Raw genomic sequence first — 15381 nt, 5'->3', positions numbered from 1 at the left:
CCGTCGGGCTACCCGCCTCCTCCAAGGTCGCGATGCGAGGCTTGCAGGCCTCCAACAGGCTGCCGAATCTGGAGAATGCATTCATATTTTCCCTGTTGGCCTCTTCATTTGGACTTCGGTTTGCTCTGCAGAACGGGTGGCAGGCAGGGCTCATAGAAGAGGTTGATAATCGAGTCCTGCCCTCCGCCAACAATTCATGGCATGCATTCGAGAAAGATGGGACGTGGCCAGCATGGATGCGGGCTCCTGCAACGCATGTCAAATGCCGGTGGTGCGATGCCCCAGAGTGAAGACTTCAGCAGCGGCCGGAACCGGAGCATATCGAACGCCTGATGGCATGCACTCCACGCCGGTTCTGCACACGCGCACTCGTTGCACAAAGCTGAAAACAGTTAGAACACGTCTTCTGACTTTGTCGGATTACGCACAATGCAACAAAAATGAGTGCGGGAAGATCCTCCGATAAAGAAATATATATATGTAGCCCGGTCATTTGGCTGGTCCGTCTTCGAATTACTCACTTCGGACGTAGAGCAAATCTACTGGGGGTCTCGAGATACTCCCAGAGTACCATCAACATGGCAGCTGTTTCGAGCAGACGCTTTTCTGTCTTGTACCGCTGCACCATCTCGTGGGAAATGAGAACTTCTGAATCCGTTAAGCTGGAAATGGACAGCTCTTTCCTCGGATCCTTGGGTGGCAGGGATACCAAGATGTCGCTCAAGCACACAATTCAATGTCGAACTCTTCGAAGAGCTCTGATGAGACGAAAGGAGACAGACCTGGAGAAGTCACCACCAACGAACAGATGCTGATTTCCACATGTACCCAGGATGGAAAGGATAGAAGCGAGGACACAACAATGGATTAGACTTCTTGGGCGAAGAGGAAACGAGTGGCTCGTAGAGGCAGACAGAAGGTTGTTCTTCTTTTCAACCATCCTGAATCGATCTGTCGCATGATACTAATCAAAACTCAATTGTCAGCAACATCATAAGAATCAACTGAGGATATGGATCATTCTTCAGTGCTAACCAGCAACGACACCTGCCACTGACTGGCACTTGAAGATCGAGTGAAATAGTTCGACGTAGACATGTGCCCTTTGCTTTCCGTGCCTTTGCAGTTTATTCTGAAATCCTTTGACGAAAGTGATTCATGTTGAGCAAGATCAAGTGTGTCATGGCAAGGTGGGACAAATACCAAGGCTTGCTTGTCGCCCCAAGGGACAGATGCTGTTGACACTGAAGCTGTTGTGTATTCCCTGGAAGTCTCAAGGATGATCATATGGTGTTGTCTTGCATCTACTCACAACCATGAAGTCATGAAGAGATTGAACAAAGAGAAAAGAAGTTACCAAAGATAGACACCCAAACTGGTGATGATCATAATGATGTGTGGAAAGGAAGCCCGACAGTTTGGAAAGCAGAGGAAGTATTTATACAGCGGTGGAGAGGGGGGAACAAGATCCGGATATTAACAACCAGTGTCACAGACGTTGTCACGATTGTATTTCAAATAAACTCTCTGTGTATCTCATTAAATGGGCACCGATATCGTCAAGACACTCGGCACGCCGAGCATTCAATCTGAGACTAAAGCTGTGAAAGATGGGGTCCTTTGGGGTCCTTTGTCACCCGGATATTAACGGTAACGGCCCAAAGCTTCCAAGACAGGAATGGGTGGGGTGGGACCGGGGCCGGAAAAACCTCTGCGCCGATCCTAGCCGACCTTCGCCGAGACATTCAATTCACTATTCGCGGGTGATTGTCGCTGGTCTTAACATAAACACTCTTCACCATGACGGGCTCCTTGTTCACAGTTGTTGTCGTTAGTCTCAGTTCCTGGTTGGACATAGACAGGGTCCTCGGCCAGAGTCCACATCTTTGTCAGAGGAGCCCGCCCTGATGCCAGATGGATGCGTCTGCTCAGGCACCCCTTTCTGCACAATACTTGTTAACCTCCTTGTCCAGCTTTTCCCTCTGACTTGAAACATTATCCATCATCTCCTTGACCACCTTTGTCTCCGTTTCTCGTGTACCCTGCTCCACAACCTTCTTCAATCCACTCTCGCCATACACGTCCTCCATCAAATCCATGACTGCAAACAACTGATTTGGCAACCACGTAACGATAGGAGATCCTCCCGTGGCTGTGGGATGAGACGAGCGCTTGATAATGTATTCCCTAGCAAACAACCAATGACGCCAGCGAAAACTGCGCACATGGTCAAGTAATTTGAGATAGAATGTTGGCAACAGCAAGGCAGTGGCCTCGTCCTCGTCAGCCTCATTGTTGCCTTTCATATTCCGCAACGAGGCATGATGAGTGCAGTACTGTCTCACACCCACTTCCGCGCTTTTACTCATGACCCACGCCAGAAACTCCCTATGTGTCTTTGGTCGGTAACTCCTGAAATCTCTGAGAATCTCCGTGAGCGGGTTGCTCGGCATGGGTATCTCCATCAGATGATCTAATAGGGGAATGATACTGTCATTTGCGCCGGATTCACCGCGGAAATACAAGGGTTTGGAGTCTCCGTAGCGGCTGCCCTGGTAGACCACCCCATTGGGAAACATGGATTGTGAGGTGATTCCGAAGATGAATGTGCGGTAAGAGAGGTAGTCTTTTGGTAGGGAATGGGTCCACATTTGTTCCATGTGGGATTCGATGCGGGCCATGGCAGAGAGCATAGTTTGGAATGCCGAGACTGCGGAAGATACATCATTGGGAGAGTTTTCGATGATTGACAGGAGGTCGACGGCGCCTGAAATCAAGGGACCTGTTTCCTGGACCATATGGATGTGGGTCAAGATGAAGCCAGCTTCTGAGCTTGAGGGGTCGAGACCGCGTTCAAACGCACGGATGAGACGGAGATTGTCGTATAAGCTTGCACCGATACCGGGATTGACGAGGGAGTAGTTATATAGTGCATATGATGCAGCGTAGGACATGAATGGCGGAATGTCGAGACTATATTGGAAGGATTAGTGAGCACACGTAAAAGTACTGAAGCTCGTTGCTAAGAGAGAATACTTACATGTCCGCTGCTTTCACTAGTGGCGAGGCAATGCACTTTGGCAGGACCGCTCTCCCTAAACCATAGCCGGCTTCATGGTCTTTCGACCACGTCTCCCAACAAGGCTCCAGGAGATACGCACTAGCCAAAAAGCTGTAGTCTCTGAAGACGGCGGTAATGGCTTCGAGGTCGAGATCGCCAGTATCGGTCCGCAAGTCATCAACACAAGAGGTCAAATCTGGTAAAGCACCCGAGTCGATAAGAGGGCCGAGCTTGAAGGTGGCGAGCAGACCAGGCGAGCCATCTGCTTTGACTATTGGCATGTCGTCGAGAATCGCTGATAAGGCATTGAATTGTGCTGGCAGACGCAGCAGGGGCGAACGGCAAGGGAGAAATCCGGTGCTGGTGGTAACCGTGAAAGGGTCTGCAGAACGTGGGAGACTTGCGGCATTGGAATGGATATGAGGAAAGAGAGTCGAGAGAGGGGGAAGCGGTGGTGAGTCGACAAGGTATGTCATCTTGACAGGCGTAGTAGTTGGATCTGAAGCGATCAAACAGGTGGTGTAGACTTGCCCGAGTATAGCAACTGGACAGTCGAAAGCCCTTCGTGTGGAGCAAAAACGACACAGGAGAGCGGTTAGTCCAGATGCACGCTCGAGGAGTCTCCTCGTTTCCGGGGGCAGGATCAGTTGCTTATATGCCCCTTTGGCCGGAAGTTATTCCGGCCAATGGATAGGAGAAGAGCGACTGTTGTGGTGAGCAAAGTCCACGCGGATTCCATCATGACAGAGTAATAACATGTACGCGCAGAAGAATCCGAGCCCGTTCGTAACCTTGGACGCTTGTCGAGTACGTGGATGTCGTGATAGGGGCTACCAGCCTCGTCTTGGCATTGACTGCATCCATATAAGTCCCAGCAACGGAGATTGCAAGGCTGCTGATTGCTCTGCATTTCATACCAGCATTTTGTGACACCAAGGAGAGATGCATTGGCACCACATATTCTCCCTTGTTGCGTTGTTCAGCGTATGCCCAGGCCAAGCATGAGTCTTCGATGATGAGGTTGCAGTGGGACGAAGGTCCGCCGGACTCAGGCGGACGGTGGGTGGTAAGGTGCCCATGAGCCCAAAAATGACATTTGAGAAGGAGAAGCCCACCGTTGACCCCTCTTTGAATCCATTGCTCTTAAGTAAGAAATTGCTGGAGGCCGGAATTCGATACGCTCTGGAGCTGAAAGATGGAACGAGATGATTCGCCTGGCCGGAACAGTTAGACGCTGCAAGGGGAGACCGGGCTATGATTGGTCCATTGGCCGGAATTGTGGCCTTGCGTTGGACAAACAAACTGAATGACAGGGCTGAACTGTGGTCAGTCAAGTCAGTCAATTCAGTCCTCGTGACAACACATGGAAGTCAGCCATAGGTCTCATGAACAGCTATCTCTGCTGGTCCTGGTCCAGGGATTCGCAAATCGACATGCGCTCTTTGCGGCCAGCCTGAGCCAAGCGGCTCTCCCTTGGCAGTTGGTAACAACAACCTCCACCCATTGTCGAGGCTGTTAAGGGGTATATTTGAGTGATTCCGACGCCCAGATTACACTAGTTCAAATTCCATCATTTCGTTTTGATGAGACAGAACCTCGCTTGGGTTGAGGCCGTGCACCACGCATTCACCGAAGAACAGATATTTAGCAGGATGGTGAGGTGGACTGCCAGTCGATGACGTTGACCGTTTCGATTCACGTAACAATCTCCCTCTTCTCGGTGACGTGGACTTTGCTTGGAGGGCAGCAGGAAACCCGTCGAGTGGACGAACCGTGTATAATACACTCCCGCCTCTGAAGGCGCAGAGCCAATCCCCAGACTGCACCATGGCTGAAGTCCTCACGGAGCGACATTGGGCGCCAGCTTGGAGTGATCTCTGCAACAAAAATCGCGCATAACCCTGGTTTGGCCCCTGATATGCAGCTTGGTGAGATTTCAACGGTTCGTCAAAGAGCGCCGGTGCTAGGGTTGCAAGCGGTTGAGTAAATTGGCTTTCATCAGGGCTGCCGCTCAGTATAGACTGAGCTGGTGAGTCGGCGACGAAGAAAACGCTAGGCCAGGACAGTGGACGCGTGACTATACAGCCAAGACGGACACCAAATACTGTCAGAGAGGGCCGCGATGACATCAATGAGGCCGTCGGCCCTGGATGGAAATTTAACCTGTAAATGGGCGAAGTCTCGGCTTGTGATAAAGGCGGCGCATCTTTAGGAGAGTCCTCATCAAAGGCGGACTCCGGGCCAAGATCCATAGGACTTATGATGACCAACGGCCGAAGTGGGAGGGATTGCCTCCAATCCGGCAGCCAGCCTGGCCAGTTCGTTGCTTGGACATTGGCCCTGTACCTGCCAGCGGCACTGATGATGGCTAAGTCGTGCTCTTTCTCAATGCAATACAGAAAGACCTTCAGATAAAGGCAGAACAAGTTTTCTTCCTGAGAAGGCACTATCCCTGGAGGCTGTTGGATATTTGACTTCGACTTTATAGCGTGTAGCAAGTCAGGCATTAAGCCCAGCAAGGCATAAATTGCATCCTCGGGTTTCATGCTCGTTCTTGGCCTGGTCAGCATGAGCAACTTACTGAGCTTCAGTGTACCCTTGTCCAGTTCGTTTCTCACTGTCAGGATACTCTCAAAGGAGCCGTTAGAGTCGTATAAGAGACTCGAGCTGCGTAACTTTGAAGCGTAGTGGAAGTACCATAGAGATAAGTCGCTCCATGCCATTTCGAGATCGCCGCAGCAGATAATTGCGGCCTTCGCGAGGATGATCTCTTGGAAGGTCCACTTCCTCGTGAAGTACACGTGCTGAAAAATCGACAACGCGTATTTCAAAGCGGGAGGAGTGTCGTGCCGTCTATTCCTTGGCCGAGGGAGCGACAAACTACTGAGGCTAGAAGTTGAAGAGGAGAGGCTGGTGAGGCTTTCACGCGAACTCGATGCACGGCTAGAATATCGCGACAAGCGTGGAGACCTGGAAGTTCCTCGAGCCGCGAGGGATCTTGTTCGAGGTGTGGAAAGCCCACTCGACGAGTCCAGAAAATCCGACCGAACAAGGCTCGAACTCAGAGAGGTCTCCTGCAGCAGTTCGAATGCTAGGGACATCTTCTGGTCATACTTGCCGAGCCAGACAATCACGCGGCATGCAGAAGAATAAAGGCTTCCTGGACTGGCATGAGCACGCAGGAATGTCATCTAAAGCAGAGCTTGGTTGAGCATACCCATCAACCCGACTTGTTTCATCAACTCCTGACCCTGGACTTGATTGATGCAAAGTTGGTCTACCCACAGCCGTCTCCAGGCGTCTGGATAGCGCAGATGTAGAAGGGCAGTGTACAGAGATTCCGTAACAGGAAAGTCAAAGCCGTTACAAGAGATGACTTTGGATGGGATGGTTTCACCCCAGACGTAGGACAGAGCCTCGAACTGAGTACTCTTGGGAGAAGATACCACTTGCATCTCACAGATGATAGGGGTGCCTTTATTGCCTGGAGCCAGCAACAAGGTACGGATCTCCTCAGCATGGAGCGTGCTGTAAACATCTTGGGCAGTGGCATCGCCATCGAGGATCAAACCCCGGTCGTCCATCATCGGGTTCGTAGTTAATGCAGGCGGCACCAGCTGCGGACTGCCGGATACTTGTACATCATTCAAGCTCGCGAGTGCAATGGAGTTGGCACCACGAAGCGTGAAGTCTTTGGCTAGGATTCGGTCCCGACAGTTGTCTTGAGTTCACTTTTCCTCGTCCGGGCATTTAACGAGGCCCGCAAGTTCTGACAGAATAGAGTACGGGGGAGAGGCTGGGGTAAGACTGTTGGCTTACATTCAGAAGGAAAAGAGGACGATCTGCTTACCGAGAAAGAGCTGAGTTTTCTCGCCCCCATTTGCTGTAAGACTGACGGTTTAGCAATTTCATTTCCGCGGGGCTGCGAATCCCGGATATTTTGATCCGATGTGGCACCGGGCGCTGCTTTCTCTTCCCCTTCCTTAATATGCGCCGCCTAGTCAGCGGGGTGGTTGTCTGTTGCTCGAGTCGTTTCAGGTCTGGCGTTTGAAACATCTAGAGGGATACGAAGCAAGACGACTCATAAGAGCGTTGCGAAGCTAGGAAAGAGAGAGCGGCTTGTGTGTCTCAGTGATTCATCTCTCGTTGCAATATCTCTCTACATACTGGTGTTTGTCTTCATCAATTTTCCAGCACTCGTCACTCACTCAGTATACAACCTTCAAACTCCATCCCGCACCAGCCACCCTTGCCGCCGTCAACATGGTCAACGACGCAGCATAACTACAACTAGTAAACGCAATCAGTCCCCAATATTCGCCCTGGCACGCTGTCACCAACTGTCCCGCAATCGGAATGCCCGTCAAGGATCCAAACGACACAAGAGTATAGCAAGTCGCATAATAGCGTCCATAATTCTCGACTCTGCACAACTGGCCCACGCATACGGGAGTCAGCGAGATGCCTGAACCGGAGGCGAACCCAAAGGTCAACGCGTAGACGATGATCAACGCAATGGATCCGTTGGCTGGGAGCCAGAACGCCAACGTAGAGACCAGGCACAAAGAGATGGTCACGACCATGGCATTGAACCGCCCGACCTTATCGGCGATAAATCCCGGAAAATATCGACCAAAGCATGAGCCGACATTCAATATTGCAATGATCTGGTACGAAAAGGAGGATGAGACGCCGTGGCTCAAGGCATAGCTGCTAAGGTAGGTCAATGGGACGAAAAGGCCCCATTCGACGAAGAAGACGCCCGCTGTGGTCAGCGCGAAGACCGAATCGCTGAAAATCCGGAAGTCCGGGAGAATGTTTTCTTTGGTGGCCTTCCGTGGCGGTAGGCGCGATCTGATGAAGAGGTTCGCAAACATCAACAGAACCAGATTAATCAGTGCGCAGACTCGAGTCGACCACGCCCAGCCGATCTTGGGGAACAGTGCCTGGAGAGTCAGTGGAAAGAGGATCCCGCCCATAGAACCCCCAGCTGCCGCAAGGCCTGTAGTCTGGCCTCTTTTTCTCAGAAAGAAGTGACCAATCGCGGCAATGGCAGGCGTGAAAACCAAAGAGGTCCCGAGCCCACCTACGATGCCGATTACGATCAGGAAGTGCCAGTACTCGGTGCACACCCCCATGAGGAGGTGCGAAGCGAGCATAAAAACAGACCCAGCAAGCACCAACCAACGGGGCCCTTTGGCATCAAACAACGGCCCGATCTGTACGCCCAGGACGAAGGACAGAAAGGCGTAGATGCCGAAAATCCAGCCAATGGTGCTCTCACTCTTGCTTCGAAGTTGATGTGTGGAAAGGTATGCCTGGTATGTTCCCAGCGTATTCATCATCCCAAGAGCGCTCATCAACCCGCAAAAAGAGCCAAACACGCACAACCACGCCTCCCTGCCGCCCTCTGGATACGTATTCCCGTACGCATCAGTGGATACCCGACTGGCCGTGATTAAACCACTGGGCACCTGGTGCAATGTCGGGGTCCTGGAGCTGGATGATGGTGAAGAGGAGGATCCGGGCCGTGGTTTGCCCGAGGCGTCGTGACTATGCGACTGTTCGAGATCGCAACAATACGAAGTGGTGAATGGTGCTGCAGCGATTGATGGTGCCGCAGATGTCGCCTGCAGCGGCCCGACACTGAGGCGTTCAAGTTCAGAGATTTCGTGAATCTCTTTCGTATCACTGACAGCCATACGACCCAGTTTCTTCTGGGCTTCTTCTGCGGTTTCTCTGGTTGCAGAGGTGAAGGCATCAAGCGTTTGGTCACTGTCCTTCCATAACTCTTTCTTGGGGTCTTGACCAGCAGACAGCGAACAAGATCTGCTTCTTTCAGGGGTTGAGCATGGCGAACGGCTTGGTTCTCGGTGAGATGGAGTTTGTGAGTATGATTGTTGGGAAAGCTGATTTTGATCTGGATTAGGAGGGGTTGCGTCCGGAGCCAATCTCAATTGGCCCAGGGGAGTTCCGTGGTATTGTTGCTGTTCTTGGGGGTGCTGGAAGGTCATGGACTGTATTCCTCCGGGAGAAAAGGGAAGCTTTATGGTTCAATGGTTAGAGGCGGAGATCAGCTGTTGAGTTGATCCTGGCTTGTGGCGTAAAACTGGTGAAGGAGATGGAAACTCAGCAAAGAGGCCAGGACGTCTTTGTTTAGTCCGGTATATGTATTCGTATTTGTGAGATGGCAATTGGCACAGTTTTTTCAGCAAGACACGGCAGATGACGAGCAAAAGAGAAGAGAGAAAAAAAAAAGGAACGCAGAGGCTGCCACCGTACCAAACCCTGCAAATGGCATTATAGCGAGAAAAAGTTGAGCACGCAGATCGGTCATATCCGTGGCCGTTGGTGTGGAGATGGCTCTTAACGAGAGATGGGAATGTAGTTTACTACGAGGTACGAAGTCCCAAGGCCCTACCCAGTACTCCGTACTGGGTATGTACTGTCCGCTGGAAGCGACAACGAATGCAGGAAGAATGAGGGGAAGCAAGCAAAAGTGGTGGTGTGGAGAGCAAGAGCCTGCTGTGCCCAGTAGCTCGTACATCCTCAGTCGTACATCGGCCACGTGCCTATTTCCCATGTGACTCTACACAAGGTGCTCCGTACCGAGCATATGTCATGGCATTGGCATATACACCCTGACGCCAGAACCAAACAGAAAGAAAAAGAGAAGGAAATATCTCAAATGGATTCTTGCATCGTCATGTCCCATTCATTTCTAGGACCCGTTGACGTTCATTAGGTTGCTGCTGGTCCTTCTCCTGTAAGCGTGCTGCTTCCAGCCGAGCCTCCTAGGCGCAATTTTGACAAGGCGTAATATCAACTAAACGCTCCGTTTCTTGCGTTCGTCGCCCGTGGGTTCTTGCAGAAAGAGAGTAGCGGAATTGCCGGATTATCCTTCATAGCCTGCCTTCCAATCACTTCCCTCCCACTTCGTCCGCGTCATCTCACGCTCAGCTCTTCTCTCAATTTCGAAGGCGCATTCGGATTGGCCGCGGCTACCATCTTATTCCTCCTGCCCAACAATGTCGAATTGTCCAGGCTCAGTTCGAACGGCTGCTTGTTCCGCTGTCCAACGCTCTGCTTGGCCGCCGCCGCCACCGCCGCGCTATGCTGGCCATAACCTCTCTGTTCTTGTTGACTGTTGTGATGCTGGCTTCTAGCCGGCGCTGCTGCAGCTCGCGCTTGGGCCGCTGCAGACGGCTGCGTTCCGAGGTTGGTTTGACGCATCTTCGCTTCCATGCTGGACACGTCGGCGGGTTGCTGATTCTTCGGCACCTTGCTAGATACTTCCTCCTCGTAATCTTCATCCTCATCATCGTCATCTTCATTCAGAGGATTTAATCCACCCGGCATACCCGCTCCTCGGTAGCCTTGCTTGAAGTTCTTTCTCCTCTTGGCTTCCTCTTCTTGTCGGTGTACGGCGTAACCCACGTCAAACACTTCGCGTAGGTTGACAGCACCAGGCGATCTGAAATCCGCTCGCCTGGCCCCTGGCGTGTTGGGAGTGGTGAGGAACTCTGCAGGAATGTTGCCTGCTTGGGCAATTTCCTTTTGCCGGACATGAAGAGGGGTGGCAAGAGGTGGAGCATCTGCAGCAGCATAGGTAGGTTCATTGACGTTGCGAATCCACGGATGGTTCAGAAATTCTTGAATCGAATATCGCCGGTCTGGATTGACAGTCAAAAGATGAGAGACCAGATCTTGTGCTGATTTCGAAATATCATCCCACCACGGCGACAGGAAAGTATATTGGCCCCGAGCAACCTTTTCCGTTAGGACTTGGATCGACTCGTCGTAGAAAGGAGGAAAACCACAAAGAAGGGTGTACAGCACACAGCCGAGAGCCCACATATCAACTGATTTGCTGTATCTTTCATCCTTCACAATTTCGGGAGCCGTGTAGCCAACTGTACCGCAGGGCGTCATGGTTTGAGAATCCCAAATAACTTTTGAAAGGCCAAAATCGGCAATCTTGATTTGACCAATGCCACCAGCTCCGACACCTGGAATAAATTCTCCCTCATCGGCCTTGTCTTCGTCGTCGGGGCCTCTTGGTTTTGGAATACGAGTTGGGACAAACGGTATAGGATAAAACAGAAGATTTTCAGGCTTGATGTCACTGGAGCGAGGTTAGCCTCACGCGTGATATATCATTTCCCAACCCCAATACATACCGATGGACCACACCCGTCTCTTCATGCAGATAAAGTAACGCCTCGGCGACTTGAGTAATGACGTGGCGGCTCAGATCTTCGCTGAAGTACGTCAAGCGGACAATCTGGTGGAACAATTCACCACCCGGACACAGCTCGAGAACAATATAGTAATACTGTCGGGACTCGGAAAAGTCAATGAGCTTCACGATATTGGGATGGTCCAATTGGCGCATAATCTGCACTTCTTTGAGAATATTGGCTCGCTATGAGAAGAGGTTAGTCTTCGTTCCGATGGAGGTAAGGAGTGGATCAGTGCGTCAATTGGGTCAAAGAGGATGTGGGAAGAAAAGGTTTCGAATAGGATGGAAGTGCGCACCTCCACGCCTTTTGGTTGTTTTTTGAAGTTCGGATGAAGGTGAGCATCGCCCTAGGTTAGAAGAGGTTGGTTTTGAAGCTGTCTTGAAGAAAGAAGGGACGGTGGAAAGAGAAAGAGAGGGGAGTGGTGCAATGCTGGGAACGGCAATGCCAGGGCCGAAGAGGGGGAAGGGGGGTGGAAGGGGCAGAAGGAAAATCCTAGAGCATGGCGGTGTCCCATGACTCGCGGCATACCTGATTCGAATTCATTTCGAACTTGCGGACCACCTTGATGGCGACCTCGTCTCCAGTCTGGGTATCTCTGGCCTTGTAGACATTGCTGAAAGCGCCGTCTCCCATCTTTTCTACCAGGATGAAGCGTTCGAGGCCAGGGTATCGGGGCATTTTGTTGGCCTTTTCCCTCTCTTCAGCGACGATGGCTTCGATGTCTGCTTGGATCTTCTGGTTCTTGCCCGCAGCATGGGCTGCGGCAGCTCCGGCTTGAGCGGCCACATTTCGATTGTCACCAGCCGCCACCAAATATTCACCAGGTTGAGGTTGAATGTGTTGCTGTGGTTGTCTATGGTGGTTGCCTACAGGATCGGTGACCCCGTGGTGGTACTTCTGCTGCTGGGCATGAACTGGAGAGACGTTGGTAGTGGGATGATCGCGGGGAGGTTCGGCAACCCGGGCCTGCTTCCCATGACGTATAAAGTTTTTGAGGTTCTGAATGGTGCTCATTTTAGCCAATGGTCCAGAGCAGGTAAACAAACGGAGCGGCAATGTGAAGACAGAAGAGGAGAGGTGGACTGAGGAGGAAGAGAGGTTCAAGAGATTTCGATCGCTGCCAGCGGGTGACCAAGGATGAGGTGCGGGATAGTAGAAAAAGTTCACGGCAGTAGGTAGGAGGCAAGGAGCAGGCAGGGTCCTGGGGCCCAGATTTTGGTGGTTGCAGAAAATGGTGAGGCGGATGATTCAGCAGCAGGATAAGCGGAGCGCAGCTTTGACGGAAAAAGGCGAAGTGCCAATTACCAGTCTTGGTTTCGAAATGGCGCTGCAAGGTGGAAGCCGGGCCGGAGGGGGAAAGGAGGAGGAAGTCCTGGGCATAAACGAAGAAGCATAAACGAGATGGTCGGATGAGCAGATGAGGAAGATGTTGGTCAAGATGAAGATAGAAGATAGGAAGAGATAGAATGAATGGTGGTGGAAGGAGAGAGTGACGGATGTGTGACGAAGACGCGAGGTTGGAGGGGCAAGTGTCGAGGGGTCCTAGGTGAAGGAATGAGGGCTGGTGAGGCCCTATAGCCAGGTGCGAACTGCTGTGGAACACGTAAAGTGGGCGTCACCAAGCATCGGCAATAGGCACCAAAGGCACCGTAAGTCGCGAGCATGCTAGGGAGTGTGGGTATAGAGGTGCTAGGCGATGAAATCATAGGGAGCTGTCAAGGGCTGTCCACAGCCACCCTAGGCACTGCGGGGGGCAAAAACTTACCAGTGGCTCCGCCTGTGGTGGGTTCCCCACGCCTCCTGCCCCTCTGAAATGCTCCTTGCGCTGTGGTGCCCGGTGTGGCCTTTTGCTACTTGGACACCCCAGGCTCAAGCCCTCGAATAAACAGCAATCCGACCGGCGCTGGTGCCTCTGCAGGCTCCTCGCAAATGCGCCATGGCCATGGCCATGGCCAGATCTGCTCGGATCCTCCTGCCGTGCCGCGAATGGCTGACGAGGCTGGGCCATCCCAGCCATCCCCATATTTGCCATCCGATCAACGTCATCAGGCCGCTTGGTCATTGGTATCACTGGCATAGGGCGACGATCTCTTCGACTTTGTCCTTGACAATATGCCGCCGCCGCTGCCCGCCGATTCGAGACGCAAATCGCATGCCGTTTATTGGCCGGATTGTCGTCGTTCAATCTCCCAAACACCTTGGGGGAGCAGCTGTCCTGATAGTCGTGGTGATACTCCTGGAAATCCCAGTCCAGCTCCAAATCCAGGGCCCGATCCAGGTTGAATTGGGCATCCAGGAGGCTGTCCGGGTGGTATAGTTCGTCATCCACTATCACGGGCTCGATGATGGTGGGCGCTGGAGGTGGTGCCATGTCGGGCATGTCGTCGTCTTCCACCCTCCAAGAGTCAAAGTACGACTCCCAGCTGTCCGTTGGCGTGGCTGTCTTGGTGGAGGATGCTATCGATGAGTTCCGTTGGTGATGGGCCATGGCTGACGGGTTGCTAACGCAAGCAACGCGGATGGGCACGTATTTGGTGAGTCTATCCTATCGCATCGTCATCGAGGAATATTATTTGTACACGGGTGGGATGCGAATGGTCCAAAGCAGAGAAGACAGCTATGGGAGAAAAAAGATTCCCTTTCCTATCGCAACGGCTGTTCCTTTCCTTTTGATGCATCCGCTTACTCCGGTCGGCCCAGCACCTATATAGCCCGAATGATGAGAATCATCTTACCCTGCCGCGGCAGCCTTTCCCAAGCATGTTACCCACTCAGACTATCGGTCGTTCACATGGACTGCCATCGGGGATTCGCAGAAACAGAGCTCGCATGATGGTGGTACCCCTGAGCCCGAGGAGGGTCATGCACACCTTGATTCGGCCGTTTCAGGCATTCCAATGCAAGGGGAACCAGGCTTAACGAGCCGATAACAACTTTTGGCCGCGAGCTAGCACCAGCCGAGCACTCCACCTTTCAACTGTCGAGGCTCAAACACGTCACGTCAACATCACCATTACCTCTGATCGTCTTTTCTTCCCATTCGGCAGTCCCAGATATGGCACGGCGACAAACCCAGGGAAGAGCCTAGGGAGGCCTGTCAACGATATGGAGCCGTGAGCTTATCGACGTGTCCTGCATCAATCGAACGCTAATCCTCGAGCGCGAGCCGCATTCCCCTTTTTGCCCCGTTGACATCATGCATATATATCAGTGTAACTATGTCCCGCCTCCGGGACAAAGCTGACCCGCGCTCAACGCGTCGACAGAAACCTCCATTTATCGAACCGCATCTTCAAGAGACTCTCTTCAGAAAAGGGGTAGTAAACGACTAGCAGAATGCATTCCGAGGGCATATCAGCTAGTCCAACCCAAGGCGCTCGGCACACGTCCCACACCTTTGAATGCCTCGTGACTTCGTCTTGCTGTAAAATACAATTTCCCTGAAAGTCTCATGACATTTTTCCTGCCATGCAATCTCGAATCGCTCAGATCGCTCTATCGGTTCGCGGTTTACCAGTACATGGATCCCAGTTCCTATTAGCTCACACGTGGTGCAGGCCCATCTCGTCGTATGACAGATCCAAGACCTGTTCCTGATCTTGTGCGACTCCATTTCCACTTGACCAGGTTACGTCGGCAACGAATGGGGCGAAGCTCTGGGTCCACTCCTGAACCCCTTCTGGCACTTGTACCTGTGCCTTGCAGTTTGGTGTCCAGCACGAGCCAACAGCGGAACGATTATCCGTAAAATGAAATCTCAGGTTTCCAATTCTTGATTTCCAATTCCTGGAGGGCGTGCACCGCGCTGGTATGTCTTCAATTTCCGCAAGAGAGGGAAACCGAGCCCAAGGTGGTTTGCTAGAAGCCCAAAGCAAGGGCCTTGCACTCATCAATGGTATGCTTCGAGTACTGGTAAGCTTCTTCAACATATTTGGCTGAGATCTGCGGCGCAGCACGGCGAGCTCAGGACTGGATGTCGTCGATCACCATTTTCCAGGTTCTTGCACTGAGTGCTTTCTAGCTGACTCCTCCAGCAACTCGTCCACATATGAGCTTCTGCGGTATGTACCCGCCGAA

The 15381-nt window shown here is 52.2% G+C and overlaps 5 protein-coding genes across 5 annotated transcripts; all 5 read right to left on the bottom strand.

Moving 5' to 3' along the window:
- Positions 1 to 1928: 1928 nt before the first annotated feature.
- Positions 1929 to 3537, bottom strand: A1O5_10190 (uncharacterized protein; the record flags this gene model as incomplete). The annotated part of the gene is made up of 2 exons (XM_007750768.1): positions 1929 to 2973; positions 3041 to 3537. 2 exons carry the CDS (start codon positions 3535 to 3537, stop codon positions 1929 to 1931), a joined length of 1542 nt encoding a protein of 513 aa, XP_007748958.1.
- Positions 3538 to 4611: 1074 nt separating this feature from the next.
- A1O5_10189 (uncharacterized protein) lies at positions 4612 to 6645 on the bottom strand (the record flags this gene model as incomplete). Its single annotated transcript, XM_007750767.1, has 2 exons — positions 4612 to 6221; positions 6279 to 6645. The coding sequence occupies 2 exons, from the start codon at positions 6643 to 6645 to the stop codon at positions 4612 to 4614; spliced, it is 1977 nt and encodes a 658-aa protein (XP_007748957.1).
- A 624-nt stretch (positions 6646 to 7269) lies between these two features.
- Positions 7270 to 9075, bottom strand: A1O5_10188 (uncharacterized protein; the record flags this gene model as incomplete). The annotated part of the gene is made up of 1 exon (XM_007750766.1): positions 7270 to 9075. The coding sequence occupies one exon, from the start codon at positions 9073 to 9075 to the stop codon at positions 7270 to 7272; it is 1806 nt and encodes a 601-aa protein (XP_007748956.1).
- Positions 9076 to 10006: 931 nt separating this feature from the next.
- Positions 10007 to 12318, bottom strand: A1O5_10187 (CAMK/CAMK1/CAMK1-RCK protein kinase; the record flags this gene model as incomplete). Its single annotated transcript, XM_007750765.1, has 3 exons — positions 10007 to 11186; positions 11242 to 11486; positions 11833 to 12318. The coding sequence occupies 3 exons, from the start codon at positions 12316 to 12318 to the stop codon at positions 10007 to 10009; spliced, it is 1911 nt and encodes a 636-aa protein (XP_007748955.1).
- Positions 12319 to 12993: 675 nt separating this feature from the next.
- Positions 12994 to 13792, bottom strand: A1O5_10186 (uncharacterized protein; the record flags this gene model as incomplete). Its single annotated transcript, XM_007750764.1, has 2 exons — positions 12994 to 13041; positions 13070 to 13792. 2 exons carry the CDS (start codon positions 13790 to 13792, stop codon positions 12994 to 12996), a joined length of 771 nt encoding a protein of 256 aa, XP_007748954.1.
- Positions 13793 to 15381: the final 1589 nt, after the last annotated feature.

The sequence above is a fragment of the Cladophialophora psammophila genome (assembly GCF_000585535.1).
Source record: "Cladophialophora psammophila CBS 110553 chromosome Unknown aczJe-supercont1.19, whole genome shotgun sequence".
Taxonomy (NCBI): Eukaryota; Fungi; Ascomycota; class Eurotiomycetes; order Chaetothyriales; family Herpotrichiellaceae; genus Cladophialophora; species Cladophialophora psammophila.
This window is presented reverse-complemented; position numbering and strand designations above follow the sequence as displayed.